The sequence below is a fragment of the Phyllobates terribilis genome, unplaced genomic scaffold (genome assembly GCF_046119375.1).
Source record: "Phyllobates terribilis strain yellow unplaced genomic scaffold, ASM4611937v1 Scaffold_4__5_contigs__length_816908805, whole genome shotgun sequence".
NCBI classification, from domain to species: domain Eukaryota; kingdom Metazoa; phylum Chordata; class Amphibia; order Anura; family Dendrobatidae; genus Phyllobates; species Phyllobates terribilis.
The window spans coordinates 416,702,382-416,723,233 of record NW_027362764.1 but is presented as its reverse complement, the minus strand read 5'-3'; the positions used below and the strand labels follow the sequence as shown (position 1 = coordinate 416,723,233).

At 45.6% G+C, this 20,852-nt stretch overlaps 1 protein-coding gene across 1 annotated transcript in view; it reads right to left on the bottom strand.

The window, feature by feature from the left end:
* SLC6A3 (solute carrier family 6 member 3) overlaps positions 1–20,852 on the bottom strand; it is a 312,104-nt gene that overhangs the window by 59,919 nt on the left and 231,333 nt on the right. Inside the window, exons 10-11 of the mRNA XM_073678618.1 lie at positions 6,501–6,629; positions 2,947–3,046 (exon numbers count right to left, since the gene is read on the bottom strand). Coding sequence (XP_073534719.1) covers positions 2,947–3,046; positions 6,501–6,629 — 229 coding nt within the window. The remainder of the gene's footprint in view (positions 1–2,946; positions 3,047–6,500; positions 6,630–20,852) is intronic.

Below are 20,852 nucleotides of genomic sequence, written 5' to 3'. Positions count from 1 at the left end.
TGACGAGCATAGTGGCGCCAGGCCTTATATAGACCTGATGACGGTGTGTGGCCAGCCAATCACTGTAATACCACAACCAACATGGCTACGGCATTAGAATGTGTGGCAGGCAATCCCTGCATGTTCATTGTGTCTCTAAAGAGTGAAAAACATGCAGGGAGGGGACCCGAGTTCCCGCCCGAGCAATGCGGAAATACTCGCCGAGCTAGTCAAGCACCGTGATGCTCGGGCAAGTACGGAGCAGTGGTGAGCACGTTTGCTCATCACTAATGACTATGACTCCTTCATAACCATGTAATGGATGAGCCCTTCCAAATGCATAAACATAAGAGACCACACAGGGTAAATAGATAAGAAACAGTAAACATAATAAGACTGTATCAAACAAACCACATCACCTCATATGTTTGTGCCTGATGCACATTTCACCATAGCTTCATCAGGATATCTGTCCCCTGATGAAGCTATGGCGAGAGGAGCTATGAGGACATCATACAGTGGAGAGGGGAGCTGTGGGGACACTATGCTGCGTAGATGGGAGCTTTGGGCCTATTATAATGTCTAAAGGGGAGCTGTGGGCCATTATACTTTGTATAGGGGAGCTGTGGGCCCATCATACTATGTACAGTATAGGGGAACTATGGGTCTATCTTACTATGTATAGGGGAACTGCACATGTGGGTACACAGGGGACATTATCAAATATTAAGTGGGCATTTAAACATTATTGTTATCCTATCACACAAGGTATTGTGACCATCAAAGGTGCACATGGGGCATTATTACTTTCTAGGGGGCAAAATGTGAACATTATTTTCTGTGGAATTGCTTTAATATTTTCTAGGGTCAATTTTACCATCTAGAGGGCACTAAGGAAGTATTTTACTTTTTAAGGGCCACAGTGGTGGGCATTATTATGTGGGACACTAAAAAGCACTCAGCATTGGGGTGACAGTAGGATGAGGAGATTGTGCAGATTGGGAATAGATGAGGACGGTGCTGGAAATGTGAGAAGTGAAATGTGTCTTTGTTGTAAACAATGCAGATGAGTTGTGGCTTGAAGAAATTGTTATGTCGGTATGAGCCAGATGGAAAAGACGGGAAAAGTGAACAACTTAATTAGCAGCACTGGTATCTACCACTATATGTTACCATATGGCAGTAATATTGGTAAACATGCTTACTTGATAAAGGGCCCATTCAAATTTTTCACACCACCCTCTCACCACCCCCATTTGCCAAACCCTAGCTATGCGTTTGCCCCAAAACCTCCTGAGTAGCATTAGTCTGGAGTTATAGAGTGACATTGGACGCAACCCATAATGTGCAACCAAAGTTCACTAGGTGTTGCTGCTACATCGCAGTTCCATACAGTGAATGAGGTCGCACTGCGATTTCGAGTGCCTGGTGACCTTGACAATCAAGTTGCACCATTCACCAGTATTGTGCTTCATTGTAGCAATGACACCTAGCATACTTTGGACTAATGGCAGGTGTCGCATCCAAAGTAGTCATGTATCCGTGCAGACACAGTCTTAGTAATAAAAGATATGGCAACATTTCCAAATGGCAGAATGAATCCTACAGGCTTTTTCCTGTAAGTGACCAAATAAACCATAGCAATTCCTGAAGACTTTCTGAAGTCAAGCAAAGAATATCTATCTGGCTGTTGAAAAGTTGACTACCCTGTCTCAGGCAACCTTTTGAAAAAGGTCTAAAGACTTTGAATCCCTTGAGCACCAGTGATGGATCTACTATTGGGTTCAGTGTTGGCTTAATTATATATAGTTAGTTACTTCAAGTAATGGATCCAGGCTGCTACAATTCTTTTAATCTTTTAAATGGTTGGTCCCATCTTGCACATTTCTGGCAAAACCAAAGGATATTCCATAAATACCTGATAGATGTGAGTCTCTCATCTTTCAGGATAACGCTATTTATATTATCCTCATTTGCTGATTTATATAGCCAGCAAACTGACGCTTTAGAGGTTGTGAATGGAGTTACATATTGACACTAGTGCTCCAAGTAAGTGAAGGTCTTGGAGTTGAAGATATCCTGTGGATTTGACAGGACCTTGAAATAAAGGTATAATATGAAGTTGATCAAATTGTCTCTTTAGAGAGGAAGAGGACCAGATCTCTAGTGCCACCTACAGGAATTAGCAATCCTAAAAGTCAGTATTGACCCTTTAACGAGCCTTATCACGTGACTTAGGATATAGGCCACAACCAAAAACTCAATTTGCAGACACTGTGTTTCAGGGTACTGCCCCTCGTCAGTGCAAAGTGTGAGTTCTGGTTTGGCTGGGTGAGAGGCGTCAGACCGGTATCTAAGAGATAACATTTCTCCTTGCAGAGAGCGACATGTTAAGCATGTCATGGTGAGGAGACTTTTAAAGCCGCAATGCTCCTCTGGGAAATATGCAAATTGTATCTTCAGAGAGTAAGAGGACCAGAACGCTAGTGCCACCTACATGTCACTCTCTGCAAGGAGAAATGTTATCTCTTAGATACCGGTCTGATGCCTCTCACACAGCCAGACCAGAACTCACACTTTGCACTGATGAGGGGCAGTACCCCGAAACACGGTGTCTGCAAACTGAGTTTCTGGTTCTGGCCTATATCCTAAGTCATGTGATAAGGCTCGTTAAAGGGTCACTATTGACTTTTAGGATTGCTACTTCCTGGAGGAGGCACTAGAGTTCTGGTCCTCTTCCTCTCTGTATAGACAATTTGAATGTTTCCCAGAGGAGCATTGTGGCTTTAGAAGTCTGCTCACCATGACAAGCTTAACATGTCGCTCTCCACAAGGAGAAATGTCACCTGTTAAATGAAGTTGATCAGCACTTAATTTTGGACTAATTTAGATAAAACTAAAGACCAAAAATAATTAGGGCAATAAATTGTGCATAGTAAACATGAAAGAATAGTGATCGTTACTTACCATAAAACCATGCAATTCCAATAGCTTCAATGAGTACTCCAAATAAAATTGAGGTACCTGCTGCAAAATGATCAAGTAGAGTAAAAACGTAAATTCCACCCTAAAATAAAAAAAGAACATGGCTGTTACATACAGAAGGATACTTATACCGTATATCTTCATAGATTTGACACAGAAAGATTGATGTTCCCTGTGAAACTTGCCTTCTTTAAACCACATTGTTTAACAGAGAGCTGACATTTTTAGGTCATTCATGAAAAATTGAGAAAAGAAAAACATTGGCATTGCCACAAAGCTAATTAGTAATTGTCATTTTGTTACAAAAAAGAAACCAATATGTAAACATTTGTGATAGATTGACCTTATTCTACATTGTATATCATGTTCTGTAAAATTTATTTAGTTTTGAGGCTACAGAGTTTTATGCTTTTCTTTGTCACCAAATGTCTCTTTAAACTGTCAGATTGTGGATAGACTTAAAGTGGTTGTCTCAATATCTTAAGTGGTAAAAATGTAAAATTGCTTGTAAAAACAAGCAGCATTGCTATTTACTTGTTATTAAAAATCTTCATTCTTCTCAAGAATGAAGAGATTTGTAATGTTATAGTTTTCTGCTCGTTGACTAGGTTTTTGTCCATTTCTGCAGTTTCCAGTCTCCTAGGCAAGGAGCACAACACTTAAAAGTTTGTTGCTATAAAACTTATATGTGCTGCTCCGAAGCTGGCATTTTATCCAATGTGTTTTCTTTTATATATATAAAAAAAAACATAATTAGTAATCCTGCAATTTTCACACTGATCACTGGAACTTTTCTAGACTCGTACTTCCTTTCCAGAAGAGTTTTCCACAAGGATCCATATTATCAGAGACAGGATTACAATGATAGGTAATACTGCTATACACAACTGATAAAACACAAACTACTAATCACAATAGCTTTGCACATGCTCCCTAGATTCTTCAATACAAAAGATAGGATTGGAGCTTGCATATTGTGGCTATGTACATGTGTTGTTTCCTGAAACAACAGGAAGTTAGAGTCTAAAAATGCCCCTGTTGCCTCTGCGAAAATTGCAAGATTTTTGTTTTTCTAATTTCAATGCAGCTTGTGGTATGGAAAGAAAACATTGCCAAATGTAAAAAAAAACACTAAACACAAAAATTTAAACAAGAGGTATTTTTCTGATTGTAGATTCCTTCTAGCAAAAAATGCAACACATTTGTTCAGGATTCAAAGAAAATAATTATTGTCCATTTTTTTATTTTATAAACTGCACTACTTCTGTACATGGACTGTAATTGGCATTGCATTTCAACAAAAAAATGAATACAGCAATACCAGGCACATTACATTAACTTGGTTTGTGCTGTTTCTGGATTCTAATCTTGTATAATTGTTTAAGTAACCAGATGTTATTACATTTTATTAGGATATGTCTAATTATATTCTCCAAAGCAAACATAGCCAGATTTGACTTACTAAAATATAATATTCCAGGAACATGTTTTCCAGTAATGAATACCTGTTTACTGATATATGTTACCAAAACTTCATCAACAACCATTTCGCTTTCTATTCATTAATAGATGAGCACCCCTAAAATCGGAGTCCATTAGGCTTAATGTTTCCTATCAGGCTTAACTAATAGAATTTTTACTTAACAATTTCTGGCAGGTAAGATGTCTTCAACAGCAGGAAGGCTCTAACACAACAGGGGTGTTTTCAAATTCTTATGTTAAGAAGCGCACCACCCCTTTGCCTCCTGGATTCCTGCTTGCCTTGGATATGTGCACTCCTGAAGATTGAGAGTTTGCCTGAAATGCCTGCTCTCCAAATTTTGCAGAGAAAACTTTCCATCTGCAGCATTGGAGAAGCGCAGGATCCCTGAATCAGGTTAGATCCAACAAACCAGCCTGCTTCAGCATGGCAATTTGCAATCAACAGCTGATAGCGTCTGAGGTGGCCAGTAGCCTTGGCATCTAGCTATTGTTACAGAATTTAAAATACCTCATTGTACAGAACGAGGAGGATTTTTAATAAAGTTGCTTGTATAATATTGAGCAAAGATTACTTTTTTTTACAAACACTTTGCAATTTTACCCATTTAGTAAGGTAATAAAATGTCTTTAAGATCCCATGAAGTAGTACAAACTTGTTGACATACACTTAAAGAATTTTCCCTTGAACAAAAGTTAATTTTAATCAATAGATCTTGGAATAATAATAAGTTCCACAACTGGATGTGTTTAAATAAAATGTTCCTGTGCTGAGGTAATCTTATAAATGTTCCCCTGTGTAATGGCTGTTTATGACCGTGCAGGGACACTCCCTGATGAAGCGACAGCGAAACGTGCATTGGAGTGGGTAGAGCGGGATGTGGTGTGCCTCTACATAGGTGGGTATCATGCTTGCCACATGTATTGGAACCTCTTTGGGTTTAGGTCTCACGCTGTGTATTATGATGTAAATGGTTTCCGCTTCATTTGTATGAGCAAGATATGCTTTAGGGATTTCCCGGCAGTTGGGGATGCACAATATGAATGGGGTTTATGTGGATAGCCTGATCCAATCTATTTAAGATATACATTTTTATGGCATCCATATATTTCACATCCATTTATGCACATATGGATTTGTGGCATCCAATATTTATGTAATCATGTTTTATATAATCATGTTATAAACTAACTAATTTGATAGGATAGGTATTTGATATAATATTGGGATTCGTGCAATAGCAAGGAAGCTCCCTCCCCCTTGTTAGGTTTGAGGTTATTTACAGCATTCCTGTCTTCTGTAAGATAAGTATATAGATCCATTTTCTCTCTTACATGGCGTTCTTGGCATCATATTTTACATTTTGTATATGAATGAATTGCGCATCCATCCGCTTTCTGTGTTTTTAGTTTTTTCCTACCCCATTTTTCCTTCCCCTCTTATGTCTTGTTGTGTTTTGCACTATTAATTAATAAAATTATTAGCTTTTACAAAGACTTGTTGCCTAATTTTGAATATGTTTTATAGGGTCTCGTGCGGGAACACGGTCTGATCATACCACAGCTCCTGGGCAGGGGAGGAAGCAAAAGAGTATACAGACATTACAGCACGGGATCACAGCTGATTCTTTCTGTGAGGTAAAACATTTCTCTGCCTGTTTTTAAACAATGTTTTACTTCAAAGAAAGAATCAGCTGCGATCTCGTGCTGTAATGTCTGTATACTCTTTTGCTTCCTCCCCTGCCCAGGAGATGTGGTATGATCAGACCATGTTCCTGCACAGTCAGACACAACCATTACACAGTACACAGCAGGGGCACATTTATAAGATTATCTCAACAGGGGGACATTTTATATAAATACATTCAATTGTGGAAATTATTATTATTCCAAGATCTATTGATTAAAATTAACTTTTGTTCTTGAGAAAAACCCCTTTAAGTGACCTACAACACTGTACTATAAGTTGGAAAGGATGGATCTTAGTATTTTGTAGATTTTTAGCGACTGAAGAATTTACTCCTGATCTCAGGATCTCCTGACATGAAACAACGTACATTGGTTACACAGGAGAGGGATATGAAGAAGGTACAGAAAACAATGAAAAGTGTAAAAAGCTCTCGATGTCTGCGTAGGAACTTGAATTCATCAATGAGTCCTGTTATCACTGATTCCATTCCTCCCATCTGTAATATCGAAGGAAAATTAAATTAGTTAAATGGTCAATTTATAGAGACACTGTAGTCATGATTATACATAAATATACAGCAAATATATGTATACATCTGAATACAGAATACGTACAATGAACAAAAATATAAACGCAACACTTTTGTTTTTGTTCTCATTTATCATGTTGATTGTGGCCTGTGGATTGTTGGTCCATTCCTCTACAATGGCTGTGCAAAGTTGCTGGATATTGGCAGGAACTTGAACACACTGTCGTATACGACGATCCAGAGCACCCCAAACATGCTCAATGGGTGACATGTCCGGTGAGTATGAGTATAATGCAAGAGCTTCGCACACAGCCATTGAAGAGGTGTGGACTAACATTCCACAGGCCACAATCAACCTATGTGAAGGAAATGTGTTTCACTGCTTGAGGCAAATGGTGGTCTCACCAGATACTGTCTGGTTTTCTGATTCCACCCCCCGGATCCCAAAAACTGTAAAACTGCACATTTTAGAGTGGCCTTTTATTGTGGCCAGCCTAAGGAACAGGGTGTAATAATCATGCTGTCTAATCAGCATCTGGATATGCCACACTTGTAAAGTGGATGGATTATCTCGGAAAAGGAGAAGTGCTCACTAACACAGATTTAGGCAAATTTGTGAACAATATTTGAGAGAAAAAGGCCTTTTCTGCAAATAGAAAAAGTTTTAGATCTTTGAGTTCAGCTCATGAAAAATGAGAGCAAAAACAAAAGTGTTGCATTTAAATTTTTGTTCAGTGTGTATATATACTGTATATGCATAGAGCGGGTGAAATAAGTATTGAACACGTCACCAATTTTCTAAGTAAATATATTTTTAAAGGAGCTATTGACATGAAATCCTCAGCAGATGTTGGTAACAACCCATCCAATCCACACAGGGAAAGAAATTAAACCATAGGTGTCCATAAATTAAGTTATGTGTAATAATGAGAAATGACACAGGGAAAAAAGTATTGAACACATGAAGAAAGAGAGGTGCAAAAAGCCATGGAAAGTCATGACACTAGCTGAAATCTATCAGTAATTAGAAGGCAATCCTGCCACTTAGTTAAAATAATATCAGCTGGTTAACCTGATGGCTTATAAAAAGGTGTCACACAAGAAACATCTCATGAAGGGTAAAACCAGTGACCTGTCTCAAGATCTTTGCAACCTTATTGCTGCAAAACATACTGATGACATTGGTTATAGAATAATTTCTAAACTACTGAAGGTTCCAGCGAGCATTGTTGGGGCCAAAAACCTCTGTTTTTGCTTGAAACTGGGTGAGGAACAGCCAAACTCTGCAACAAAAGTGAGGTTATAGAAGTCAGTTTAATGTCACAGGTCATACTGTACACCATGACAAGGCTGAGCACAGCACCAAGACACAAGGTAACAGTGATGTATGGTGGAGGCTCCTTACACGTTTGGGGTTGCATTTCAGTAAATGGAGTTGGGGATTTGGTCAGGATTAATGGTGTCAATGCTAATAAGTAGTGATGAGTGAACATGTTCTGTTAACCCTTTTGGCGAGCATGCTTGTGTGGCGCCCCTGCGGGTTCAGTCGCCACAGAGGTACTGCATCTCACCCAGAGGTGTGGTGTCTCACTCTCACGTAAGGATAGAGTACTGCCCAGGACCCAAACACCTGCATCCAACACTACACTACTCCAGATCAGCAGGAGGGGCAAGATGCACTGCTGCGCTGCTGAGCCCTGTCCCTGGCTGGAGTGGGGGGAACCAAGTGAGGGGGAACCATGTAGTGGGTGTGGGTGGAGGAAGAAGATCAGGGGAGCACTGAAAGGAGGATATAAAAAGGGGAAGCCGTCTTGGGTGTGTAGTTATTTCAGTCCAGTCTGAGGGGAACAGTCAGTCAGTCAGAACAGTCTGAGTGCTCAGGAGGAGGGCCTAGCCAGAGAGGCCCAGTACAGACTGAAGAGAGGAAAGGAGCAGGAAGGAAGGCTCCAGTAAAGCAGAATGGATCCCAGGGGCACGGGCAGTGCGGATGCCACCCGTGCGCTCAAACCCACCAGGAGTGCAAGGATCAGACCGCAGAGAGGGGACCAGGCTCTAAACTAGCAGAGTTCTTCAAGTCTCAACTAGATAACCGGAGGGTGCAGCATTTCAGGTGCTGCAGCCAACAGCCACATCTAACTCACCAAAAAGGTGGCCATAGAGGACCCAGGGGACAGAGAAAACGTCGCCCGACAAGGTCCGCGGTCACCGGCTTGGGACACTGGGTGTGAGGTGCAGGGAGACGGCCAGAAGGAACACACAGAATGGGGTCCCATTAAGTACTCCGGAATTGCCTGAGGGTTTGCTGAACCCCCCCTGGGCCGTGTGTGTGTGGGGAAACCCGGAACCGGACCTTTTTGTGGATGCTGGGGGTTGTAGTATTTGCGTGGCGGCGACCGGGTCCGTGCCCAGGGCGGTCAAACCAAATGGCAGTCTATATGCTGAATGTCCGACTACGCCACCCGTGGATTGCAGTCAGAGTGAACCGTCGCTGCAGGGCAGACCGCTGAGGCTGGTGTTGTGGGTGCAGCAGAGGGTAGTATAACTCCCAATGGGAGGAGTATAGCCTCAGGGCAGCGAGTGCGGATGTTGGGGGTGATGGTGCGCGGGAGCAACAGTAATGACACAGAGTCCTGTAATGCAGTCCAGAGTATTTACTCACAGTTCTTTATCCACGTTACTCCAGCTGGTCATAACGTCCCACGTCGCACTGTGCTCACCAGGTGAGGGACTCGGCCTACTCACAGATAACTTTGGAGCGTTTCACAGGACCCCCCTTGTGTGTCCTTTCTCTGGCCTGTCATACCCCACCAGTGACCTCGTTTCTGTCCGGCTGCCTCGGGCCTTCTCGGGTAAACGTTGGTGCCGTTTCCCTGACCCTATGTGGTGCCTCCCTAGCGGGTGTAGCGAGGGGCTGCGCCACATAAAATGTCACAGCCTCCGGTTTCTAGCTGAGGGTAGTTCCCCGCCTCCACTAGTTTCGGGGACCGGTCTCCCCCTTTGGCCTGACCCCACTACGCAGGTAGATTCGGGCGTGCGGTGGCGGCTCGCCGGTCCACACCCCTGGGGTCCCTTCGTTCCTTGTTCCTGGAGCCTTCTCCGCTCCTCTTCCTTCCTTCTCCTTCCTCCAGGCTCCGGCCGCTCTCTCAGGCCTGCCTGCGGAGCAGAGCTCGGTCTGAGCCTCTGCTCCCTGTCTTCTCCTCTTACTCTCAACCCTCTCTCCTTGCTCTTTCAGTGCTGGCTGGGCCTCACAGGCTAGGCCTGCCCCCGGAGCAGAGCCCCAAGCAGAGGCCCTTACTCTGTCACTTCTTCTCTCTGACTGAACTGAACTAAGATGGTGCCCACCTTTTATACCTCCTTCTCAGTGCACCCAGGAACTGCCCTCTCCCTCCTATGCACTACAGGGTTCCCCTTCCTCGGTGTTCCTTCCTCCCACTCCAGCCAGGGACAGGGACTGTCGTGCTCCACTTGGAGTATATCGGTCGCCCTGCCCCCCGGAAATGTGGTGTAATGCATGCAGGTGTCAGGGTCCTGATCCACACTCCATCCTTACCTGGAAGTGAGATATCGCACATCTGGTTGAGATGCAATACCTCTGTAGCGACCGAACCCTCGGGGCGCTACATAAGCACAGGACGACGTGGGAAGTTACCCTAGCCATGGTAACTTGGAGTCTAAAAATTGTGAATAAAACCCTGAAGACTGCACCCCACTGTCTCTGCCAATTATTACTGCGCCATCATCCCCTGCACCACTCTACACACCTCTTTCATCTATAACATCCCTGCAACGCCCTGGAGCTAAGCTCTACCTGTGGAGAGCTAAACCAACTCTGCTGCACTAACATCAGCTCCAGAGGACCTGCTCCGCAGAGGCGGCTCCCTTTAGCCGCATACCACAGGTGGCGTCACGAACTTTATATAAAAACTATAAATCCCCTGTAAATAACCCCTTTTATTGACCGCCCTGGGTCACGGACCGGGTCACTGCCACTGTGACATCTCCCCTAGCAACGACTGGCCCGGCCACCGAGTACCCCACGGCCCAGGGGGCGCGTCATATTTTGGCGTCACAAACAGGATATGGACCCACCCGTTATCACCGGGTATTGTGTGCCTAGACACTGTGTTCTATACTGAATGTGGCGCCCGCCCCAGAAGAACGGGCACCATTATGTGCGTTATCGAGGACAACAAAAAACCTCTCATTGTGGGCCGGGTCCCAGAATGGCGCCAAAAGCGCAACCCGCCCCATGCGCCTGTGGCCATATACCTGGATCTGTCCATCTGTCTGGGTAAGCCGTCTCCGGGTGTGGCCGACAGCAAGCAGCCATGGGACCGCCCCAGAAAGGGGAGAGGAGAGAAGAAACCTGGGAGACAGGGCGGAGTCTCCAGCAGTCTAGACAGACCACACCCGGCAGGTAAGATGGAGAGAGGTCAGCCTGAAGCTCCATCTTGTGGTCTGCAGCCCACGGCAGAACCGCTCACCGCGGAGGGGATGCTAACAAAGTTGTCCCTGGAGGACACCAGCTTCATCCGGGATGAGATGCAAGAACTGAGCAGGAGATTGGAAGAGGCCCAGCAAGCTGCGAATGCTGTCTGGAGAGCGGAGCTGATGGAGAAGTTGGTGACCCAGCAGCAGTCGGCGCTGCAAGTGACCGGCAGCGCCCCGGCCCCGGCGCAGCCGCACACATACCAGGAGGTGTCAGTTGCGGGAGCAGGTAGGAGAGACCCCCCCTGTCCTGGACGTGGCTGGCGCTGCTCCATCCCTGGTCCCCCTGCTGGAACCTCCATCCCCAGGCGCTCATGCCCCAGATCTGCTCCTGGGCCCGGAACCATCAACCCCGGGCGCTGGTGAGGCAGACCTTTTCCTGGGCCCCCTGCTAGAGCCTCCTGCCCCTACACCCGAGTGGGTGTACGGATGCACGCCCTGGGACTGGTCCGCGGAGGTGGAAGACCAGAGCCTCCCGTTGCTGCCCGCTCCTGTGCCCTCAGTCTCCCACCAGGAAGAAGGAGATCCATTCCTGTGGGATAACCCAGGAGGGGACCTCATGGGTTTTCCCCGGGAGACCCGTAAGGAGGCTGCACGCTGGGAGGAGCATTGTCAGTGGGAGCTCCTGCAGTTGGAGAAGGAGCGGCGCATCCGGCGGGTGCGCTGGCAGAAGATGGAGGCGAGGAACATGGAGGAGAAAACTCGGGCCCACTAAGCAAAAACGGCCACACCCAGTCCCCGCGCAGAAGGGACTGTCGTGAAGTTAAACCTGGAAGCCGGGTGGGGCTTCATCAGAGAGCCACAGGCCGAGACGGATCTATTTGTGAACAGGAGGGACATGGAGTCCCACCTCAAGCAAGGACATCCTGACAGGAACCTATACCCTGGTGATCGAGTCACCTATACCAGGCACCGAGGTGAGCAGGGATGGTATGCCCTGAATGTATACAGAGTAGTGGAGGAGGACATGCCCCTGCAATCAGAGGCTGATGACCCGGCTTTGCCAGTGACATCTCCCCTAGCAATGACCGGCCCGGCTACCGAGTACTCCAAGGCCCAGGGGGCGCGTCACTTTGGTGCTCGCCGAGTATCTTCAGCGTGCTTGGGTGTTATGTTTCAGTCACTCCATGCTCATGATCTGCGACTGTTTGACAGCTTTAATATATGTGAGGAATGCCTAAGAAACAGGCATTCCTCATATGTATTAAAGCTGTCAAACAGTCACAAATCATGAGCATGGAGTGACTGAAACATAACACCCGAGCACACTGAAGATGCTCAGAAAACACCCAAGCATGCTGGTAAATCTTGAGTAACGAGCATGCTCGCTCATCACTAGTGATAAGTATAGACAGTTACTTATCCGTCATGCAATACCCTCAGAGAGGCATCTGATTGAATCTTAATTATTTTATAGCAGGACAACAACTCCAAACATGCAGCGAATGTCATGTAAAAGCTATCTTCAGCATAGATATGGCCCCCATAGAGCACTGGTCTCAACATCGAGTCTGTCTAGAATTATATGAAGAGAAAAATTTTTAGTGCAAGTCAAAATCCTCAGGAAGATCTGTGGTTACTTCTACAAGATGTTCGAAACAACCTCCCTACCGAGTTCTTTCAAAGACTGTGCAAGCGTATGTAGATGCTTTTTTGAAGAATAGATGCTTTTTTGAAGAAAGGGTGGTCACTAGAGATGAGCGCATCCGGCAAAATTTGAATTTGCCTGTTTGCGCAGTTTTTCCTGATAAATTCGATTCACGGAGAAGTTATTCTATGCAAATTTAATGTCCCTGTCCCCATAGCCTATTAAATGTTACATGTAAAAAGAAAAATCCATACACCTCATTGTTCACCTTTCTGGGTCGTTCTCTCCGTTCAACTGCCTGTCTAGTCCTCATCACATCTTTGGATTGCTGTCGACCTCACTGAACTTCCTGGGCCTCATTCGCCAAGCCGAGATGTCCGAGTTTGCTAAGTCAAGAAGGGTTCTGCACATGTGTCTGCAAAGGGCAGGTCAAGAGCGGAGGGGGCCAAAGAGGTGAGTACAAAGATTTTTATTTTTTTTTTAAATTAATGGCCTTTTACAGATGAGAAAATTATGACCAGCAGCAGCTATTTTGCTGAATCTGCACAAAAGTGAATTACAAAAAAAAACAAAAAAACTCGCATTTACTGAATGCTGATTTTTGTAAAATTCGAGTATAGTTCAATTCCACTCAAATGTATCTCTAGTGATCACACCAAATGTTAATTTGATTTAAATTTCTCCATTGTTCATTAATTTTGCATTTTGTTAATTGATAAAAATAAACTATAAACACTTTCATTTTTTTGACGCATTCTTAGTTTGCAGCAATTTTTTCACACCTGCCTAAAACATTTTGCACAGTACTCTATATATACTGTATATGTATGTAAATATTTACTTATGTTGATTACCTCCTATTATAGATCATCGATGATGTGCTTAACAGAGTTTTTATTTCTGCCAGGTCACATAATGCATCCTGTACCCCTGTAGACCCTGTACCGGGGAGGCCTCTCAGAATACAGAAAGAGGACAAAGGATACTCATAGAATCATAGAATGGTAGAGTTGGAAGGGACCTCCTGGGTCATCTGCTCAAAGCAGGATTCACTAAATCATCTCAGACAGATGTCTGTCCAGCCTCTGTTTGAAGACGTCCATTGAAGGGGAACTCACCACTTCTCGTGGCAGCCTGTTCCACTCATTGATCACCCTAACTGTCAAAAAGTTTTTTCTAATATCTAATCTGTGTCTCCTCCTATTCAGTTTCATCCCATTGCTTCTAGTCTTTCCTTGTGCAAATGAGAATAAAGATGATACTTCTACAATGTGACAGCCCTTGAGATATTTGTATACAGCTATTAAGTCTCCTCTCAGTCTTCATTTTTGCAAGCTAAACATTCCCAAATCCTGTAACCGTTCCTCATAGGACATGGTTTGCAGACCGGTCACCATTCTAGTCGCTCTTCTCTCAACTTGCTCCAGTTTGTCAATGTCTTTTTTAAAATGTGGTGCCCAAAACTGGACACAGTATTCCAGATGAGGTCTGACCAAAGAGGAGTAAAGTGCGATAATGACTTCACGCGATCTAGACTGTACTACCAGACAATTTGCTAGGGAACCACTTTTTGCTAAGAACGGAAACTAAGTTACCCAGGCAGCACAAGAAAGAAACACAGATAAATTTCACACACACCTAGCCCAGGACAGCTAGGACCCCTGCACTGTACAACCGACAGCAGGCTTGGACTGGCCTGGCGGGGTGCCGGGAAATTTCCCGGTGGGCCCCGGGTCCCCTGCAGAGAAGACAGAAGAGAATTTTTTTTTAAAAAAAAGTAGTCGCGGGCCCTTTAAGGGCGTGCGCACGCACTCTCACCACCGCGATGCCCAGGACAGTAGCAGCAGGGGCCCGGGAGCAGGAGAGCAGGGGCTGACAGGGCCGCAAGTCTGCTAAATGTGACGTCACAGCCCGCCCTGCACTGCAGTCTCCCGCTTTAGGAGCGCGTCTGTACACTGTATGGGCCGGACTGGAGACAAGCCAAGGTAGTGTACAATTTGTGTGTGTTTGTATGAATTTTTATGTATATGCTGCCTGCATGTGTGTGTATATGCCTGCATTTGTGTGTACAGTGTGTGTGTGTATATGCCTGTGTGTGTGTATATGCCTGTGTGTGTGTATACGCCTGTGTGTGTGTATATGCCTGCGTGTGTGTACAGTGTGTGTGTGTATATGCCTGTGTGTATATGCCTGTGTGTGTGTATATGCCTGTGTGTGTCCAGTGTGTGCACAGTGTGTGTGTATATGACTGGGTGTGTATATGCCTGCATGTGTCTGTATATGCCTGCATGTGTGTGTGTATATGCCTGCATGTGTGTACAGTGTGTGTGTGTATATGCCTGCATGTGTGTACAGCGTGTGTGTGTGTGTATATGCCTGCATGTGTGTACAGCGTGTGTGTGTGTATATGCCTGCATGTGTGTACAGAGTGTGTGTGTGTATATATGCCTGCATGTGTGCACAGTGTGTGTGTGTATATGCCTGTGTAAGTGTATATGCCTGTGTGTATATACGCCTGTGTGTGTGTATATATACAGGATGGTCCAAAAGTAGGTGGACAGAAAGTATAATTAGGTTATGAAGGGGGAGATTTATCAAGCATGGTGTAAAGTGAAACTGGCTCAGTTGCCCTTAGCAATCAATCAGATTCTACTTTTCATTTCTCACAGACTCTTTGGAAAATGAAAGGTGGACTCTGATTGGTTGCTAAGGGCAACTGAGCCAGTTTCACAGATCTAGTTTTCACAGATAGATCTCCTCCAAATCTGTTTTCTTTTCAGATAACACATAATGGCAAATTGGGTTGAAACATTTGGTACTCAAGCCCCAAAGAAACAAACCATTTACTGCATTCGTGACAAATTCAATGCCACTGGCTCAATCCTTAATGCTCCAAAAACTGGTCGACCCAAAACAGTCTGTACAGAAGATAATAACTTGTTGCTGAAACATTTGTTCAGAGTCCAAAAAAGTCCACCAGAAGAGCCTCTTTGGAATTGGGAATTTCACGAGCTTCTATCATGCGAATCCTGAAATCTATTGGGTGGAAAACTTATCGTCCACATCTAATTCATGGTTTATTGGAGGATGATCCCGACAGGTGGCTGCAATTTAGTGTTTGATAAATCTCCCCCTTCATAACCTTATTACACTTTCTGTCCACCTACTTTTGGACCACCCTTTATATGCCTGCATATATGTGTAGTGTGTATATGCCTGCGTGTGTGTGTGTGTATATGCCTGCATGTGTGTACAGTGTGTGTGTCTGTATATGCCTGCATATGTGTGTGTAGTGTGTATATGCCTGCGTGTGTGTGTATATGCCTGCATGTGTATGTGTGAATATGCCTGCATGTGTGTACAGTGTGTGTGTGTGTGTATATGCCTGCATATGTGCGTGTAGTGTGTATATGCCTGCGTGTGTGTGTATATGCCTGCATGTGTGTGTATATGCCTGCATGTGTGTGTGTGTATATATATGTCTGCATGCGTGTGTGTGTGTCTGTGTGTATGTATTTGAGTGCCTGCATGTCTGTGTGTGCGTGTCTACGTGTGTATATGTGTCTTCACACATGTGTGCGTGCTTCCCTGCGTGTCTGCATTTTTGTGTGTGATTGTCTGAGTGTGTCTATGCATGACTGCGTGTGCATTTCTGTGTGTGCTTGCTTTCGTGTGTACGTGTCCCCATTTCTGTGAGTATGTGTATCTGTGTGTGTATATTAGGGCTCTTTCACATGTCCTGATATTTACGGGACTGGAGATATCCGTGTCCACCTGTGTGTCATCTATGTGACACATACTGGCACTTGGGAATCAGTGTACAGTTAGCGCTGTTCCCAAGAGCCTGGTGCTGAGCTCTGCCCTCATCATAGATCCCTGCCGGCGCTGCGATCAGCAGCAGGGTCAATGATGAGAGTAGTAGTCTACTCCCGCTGTGTTCAACTGTAAAAATAAGAATAAAATTTAAAAAATCTTTATACTCACCTCTCCTAAGTGTCACCCGCTGTAATCCGTGCGAGCACTCACGCCAAGGAGAATGACTCCTGCAGCGAGCGGGCCCCGGAGCTGCGCTTAGTGAATGACAGGGTGCCGCTTGTTGAGCGCAGCTCCGGGGCCTACTCACTGCAGGAGTCATTCTCCTCAGCGTGAGCGCTCACACGGATTTCAGCGGGTGACACTTAGGAGAGGTGAGTATAGGGTTTTTTTTATTTTATTCTTATTTTTACAGTTGAACACAGCGGGAGTAGACTACTACTCTCATCATTGACCCTGCTGCTGATCGCAGCGCCGGCAGGGATCTATGATGAGGGCAGTGTTCAGCACCCAGTGCGTGGGAAGAGCACTAACTGTCATCAGTGTGCGGGACATTTTACAGCCTGTACAGCAGGTAAAAAAGAGACATGTTAGCGTGTTTTGCCCACGGACACCACATGGTCTGTGGAAAGTGGAAACACACTGACGTGCACAGACCCATTCATTTGAATGGGTCTACGTGTACCAATGTCTCTGGTATGTGTGGAAAGTGTCACCGCATGTACTGACGTGTGAAAGAGCCCTTAGTATGTGTCTGTGTTCGCTTGTTTTCGTGTGTGTTTTCTGCATGTCTGTGTTGTCTTCCGAAGATTTATTATATTTGGGGAGAGATGGGAGAGAAATTTTAGGAGACAGAATGGAGAGATGTGTGAAGAAACAGTATGGTGAACTAGGGGAGGGATGGGAATGGGTGCGGGAAAAGAATGGGGAAGGGATGTATGAGACAGTATGGAGAGTGGGGGAATAGTGTGAAAAGACAGTATGGAGGGAGAAAAGTGTGAGGTGACACTGCAAAGAGACTAGGTAGTGTGGGGAAGGTATAGAGATGCGGCAGTATGGGGGGAACAGTGTGAGGAGTAAGGCAGCACTAGTCATCATAATGGGGGATACTCGCTGCACCAGGTAAATCAAAGCACACCAGCAATGTCCTTCTGGTATTTCACAATGCTGCAGTTTATTGCACTTCATAAACCACAGTTCACCGGGTCCAACTCAGTGGCACGCCGACACACATATATATATATATATATATATATATAATGTTCACGAGCCAAGTGGCAGACCAGCCCACTTGCTCCAGGTACAGCCTTCAGCAAGGTAATAACATAGCAATGTCCATATCAATGTCCATATAACAAAGTGTATTACCTTTGCCGGGTTTTAGCTGCTGCAGTCCATTTAATCCGCCACCACTGTGGCTTTGCGGCTTCCCAGGTAGGGGTCTCCAGCGGTCGTTCCCTCAAAGGCCACTGACATCCACACAGGATCCAGGCTCTGCCTTTCAGGACTCTTCCTCAAACCTCTGCCTTCCAAGGCCACTAGCATCCACACAGGATCCAGTCTCGACATTTCAGGCACCAGGCTTCACTCGGCCTCACTAGGCCTCACACGGTCGGTGTCCGACACACACACGAACAGGCCTTACGCCTCTCTCACAGAACACACCTGTCTCCCATCAATCAGGGTTTATATATGCATCCCGTGCACACACACACACACACACACATACTGACAGGACCTTGCTGATGTCACAGTCATGTGATCAGACAGACATTCTGTGCGCGCAGGACCTGTGTTATGTCACAGTCATGTGACCAGTCACCTGAGGGGGAAGGTACATGGTCAGGTAAAACACATCCTGGACCATTACCATAATGCCAGCAAGTCGCTGCATTACATATCCCCCCTCTGTTCAAACTTGTGGGGTTGAACACATAATATACACAATCACTATAACCCCCAGCTCTGTTCAAACTTGTGGGGTTGAACACATAATATACACAATGACATTATAACCCCCAGTTCACATAGAGACCATGTACTTTACAATTGTGCTACTCAGCCCCTGGAACATTAGTCAACGACATTAGCCCATTCCTTAGGGACCTACCATTTGTCACTGTCACTGACTTAGTCAGGTCACCTTTCCGGGTCGTAACCTTGTCAGAGCTCCCCCGCTCCCAGCGGTCAGTGGTAACCTTGTCAGGTCTCCCCCGCTCCCAGCGGTCAGTCATACAGCGGTGTGACTCACATGCCCTGGTATCTAAGGTCCGGTTCGACTCCGTACTGTCCCATCCTCTATTGGGTCGTTTGTATGGGCTGCTCAAACCTGAGTTACTGGAGGTCTCACTACCTCTAAACCCACGCCCACTACTCTCAGGACATCTTGAAAGGTCCCTAACTCCAGCTATAGCTGTTCTGTTATTTAAGGGGCCCTTTCACTGTCTGGTCTCATAATTTCTAGACGGCTGCCATCTTCTGCTACTCAGATGATGCTGTCTATCCACTCGCAGTCTAGCGAGATTCAACTGTTCTACCTCTCGCAGGTAGGTCACTCGGTACTCCAACAGCATGCGCATATATTCCAGGCTTTCTTCTGTTCCTACAGCGGAGAATGATACCATGCCGTCTTCGTCTGGTATCCAGTCCTGATGATCACGTGGACTGCTTTCTTTCACCACACCAGACTTCTTGACCATCATCTGCATGGCTCGACCATTTCTCCCAAAGAGCTTCCTCACCAGCACATGAGGCACCCGGATGACCTCTTCACGCATACTGTGAGCTTTCCTCATCAACTCCAGTTGTCTAACGGCTTGTTCCGTCTTCAACCGGAGAAACCGCTTTGTGCGAATACATCGCCAGTGCATGTCACTTAGGATAGCCACCCTCTTCACTGTGACTTCGGTCGTGGACAGGACCACCAGCTGTTTAGCTTCTGAGGTCAAGTACACCTTATAGGCTCCCACGGCCTTCTTAAACTCCTCATGCACGGACTCACTGGTGCATTCTTCCCTCAAATCCTCGGGCACATCTACAAGGCACTTGTACCAAGACGTTTCGGTCTCACCAGTGGTTTCCATATGATCAACCAGCTCAGGGTTCAGGGACAACTGACTTTCAGCTTCTTCCCCCTTTACGCTTCCCCTGAGCTGACTCACAGCTACAAATTCACCAATTTTGGTGTTGACCACTTCCATCTCATATTTATCTGTGGTTAACACTCTCTTAGCTCTCCTCAGGCCCACCCTCTCTTGGTATAAGGGAGTGAGTGCAACGTGTTCGCCCTTTTCCTTCTCCAAAAAGACCTCGTTCACTGAGTGATACTTTGTCAGGCGACTTTTGAGCCCGGAAACTTCTTCCTCTAGCTCCGCCACTCGCCCCTCAGCGGGGCGTCTCTGAAGCTCCTCTTGCTTCCAATGGGTTTGTAGCGACTCCTTGATCTCGGCTCCTACATCCACTTAATCATCCGAGCTCACATCACTCGAGGAGGTATCTGCTTCATACCTCCCATCACCAGCAGCCAACTCCTGGCCCTGGTCTGTGGCTTCTCCGATAGACTCCTCCATCTGCTTCTGCTCAGCCTCCATCTTGCTGAGCCTTTCCTTAAGGCACGTCTCTGCCCTCTGGAGATTATCACAGAACGTCTGCAGCTCCTTCACCTGAGCTTCCAAACCTAAGGTCTTTCTGCGGAGATCACCGTTTTCATTACAGGTGTCCTGCAGAGTGGTCTCAACCACTTGGCGTATGTGCTCTGCATCCACTTTATCATCCTCTAGTTTTCCTTTAATCCTGAGGAGATCCTCATAGTCTCTATTGATTTGTTGCAGTTCCCTATTGAGCTTTTCACCATATTCCTTCTTGGAGTCACATAGCTCCCGGTTGAAATGTTCGCGCAGTTGTTTTAGGTTTTGGTCACGTCCGGAAACTTCAACCTGCAGCGCCTCTTTTAAGGCAGACAGCTCTCTATTCCTCTGGTGTAGTCCCTCATCCAGCTTTTGCTTCACTTGTATCAGCTCTACGTGTACCAGGGAGAACCTATCTTTCAACTCGCACAGCTCATCTTCAAACTCCGCTTTGTCAAGTTCCAACTGAAAAGCCTCTTCTTTATTTCTCTGGAACTTTTTCTTCCAATTGTTGACTTTCTTGCTGTTTTCCTCCAGTTCACGCTGCAAGTTCCTCACAACCTGGTTTATTTTCTGCCTTTCAGACTCCAGGTTCTGCTGGTCTGAGGACACGATCTCCAGGTTTCCACATAGTGGCTGCACGTCACTCTGACACTGCTGGCTGATAGGCTCCAG